Source organism: Plasmodium inui (assembly GCF_000524495.1).
Source record: "Plasmodium inui San Antonio 1 unplaced genomic scaffold supercont1.188, whole genome shotgun sequence".
Classification (NCBI taxonomy): Eukaryota; Apicomplexa; class Aconoidasida; order Haemosporida; family Plasmodiidae; genus Plasmodium; species Plasmodium inui.
The window spans coordinates 1-1,556 of record NW_008482022.1 but is presented as its reverse complement, the minus strand read 5'-3'; the positions used below and the strand labels follow the sequence as shown (position 1 = coordinate 1,556).

At 33.4% G+C, this 1,556-nt stretch overlaps 2 protein-coding genes across 2 annotated transcripts; both read right to left on the bottom strand.

Annotated features, from left to right (window-relative positions):
* Positions 1 to 784: 784 nt before the first annotated feature.
* Positions 785 to 1,093, bottom strand: C922_05800 (hypothetical protein; the record flags this gene model as incomplete). Its single annotated transcript, XM_008821371.1, has 2 exons — positions 785 to 924; positions 985 to 1,093. 2 exons carry the CDS (start codon positions 1,091 to 1,093, stop codon positions 785 to 787), a joined length of 249 nt encoding a protein of 82 aa, XP_008819593.1.
* Positions 1,094 to 1,103: 10 nt separating this feature from the next.
* On the bottom strand, positions 1,104 to 1,370 carry C922_05799 (hypothetical protein; the record flags this gene model as incomplete). The annotated part of the gene is made up of 1 exon (XM_008821370.1): positions 1,104 to 1,370. The coding sequence occupies one exon, from the start codon at positions 1,368 to 1,370 to the stop codon at positions 1,104 to 1,106; it is 267 nt and encodes an 88-aa protein (XP_008819592.1).
* Positions 1,371 to 1,556: the final 186 nt, after the last annotated feature.

The following is a 1,556-nucleotide window of genomic DNA, read 5'->3' as shown; positions in this document are numbered from 1 at the left end:
CGCTTCAAATATGAAACCGAAGCAACTCATGTATTGGTAATATATTTAGGACGTTGGTGTTTTCTTCCTACTGCCTCTTCTTATTACTCCATGATCGTATATATATTTTTCATTTTGATCTCCTCAGCTAAGACAGATTAGTTTCGCTTTGTGTATTCTTCCATACGAACAATTTACTTCCATTTCAGATTTCCCCTGGACAGTGAAAATTTCGAATATCTGAGGAAAGCTGCGCTACTGTGTAACCTAACTTACATTTTCCACATTTCCCTGTCATACTCCCTTCCTTACGTGTCCACGTACAGAAGTATAACTGTTTAACAACTATGATAATCCCGAATTTTTTGTGATGTATTCTCAACAACTTTTCCTGAAACATCTTCTGTTGCGTCATGTGATTTGGAAACATCCCTAGAGGAAAATTGAGATCCTGTTCCCTGTTTATATTCACTGACGCTATCATACTCTTGACCTTCTGAAGGAGGGGCTCTTTATCCTCTCTTCCTCACCTCTTAACATATGTTCAACGTTTGGGTAAGCGTGTCCTACAATATAGCGTGATAAAAATGCATAATGATTCTTGTCCGCAGCATAATCTATTGAACATTTAACGTTTTCAATTGCATTTCGATATCTTGTTTCCCCTGTATGATTTTCTTTTGTTTGTTCGATTATTTAATCCACTTTTACCTAGCTTTTGTTCAATACCCTCCTCAAACTCATTAGTGGACACAGGTAAAGGATTACCTTGATCCTATTTTGTACGGTACTGCAGAAAGCTATATCAAGACTCATATTTTCTATCACAACAATAATCTTCATTGTTTTCCTCCCTGAAGATTTTTTTCATACTATTCATGAAATCAAGAACTCTGTTTTCTTTATTATTTCCAGAGTTAATATAATTTTTCACAACATCGAAATCTGAAAAATATTGGTATAACACTTTTTCTTCTTCCGAATGACTTGTATATTAATAATAACTATTATGACACACGTCTCCTTCACAATTTTTACTCAAATGGCATAGTATATAATCTAGTTCATCTATAAGCCCAATGATATTTAAATTCCTCCCCTTACTATTCTTCATCCTATTTATTTTACCAAATGCCGAATAATTTAGCAACAAATAAATATGCGTTATAATTACAAATTCTCCTCACGTGTCTCCTTTTCTGTAGTTTATTAGTTCGTCCAGATCTATTAACACTGCCAGTCGCAATAGTTATTTTCAGGTCGAACATATGTTTCAGGGCGTTCTTAGAATTTACACAGGAGTCTTCAATCCCATCATACATATCTTCACATGCATCATATCTTTTGCCATAAAAACAAGTGTAATTACTGATGGAACTATCATTATTCATTTGGGCATATATCTTACATAAAAGCAATTTTGTCCATAGATTTCTCTGAATCATGAACCGAATGAATTACCCGCATAATTAACCTCGTATATTAATATTCCTCTTTATTCTTTATTATGATCATAATAGAATTCACAGAAATTATAAATAATTACTCATCACCATGGTTTAATAATACTCATCTTC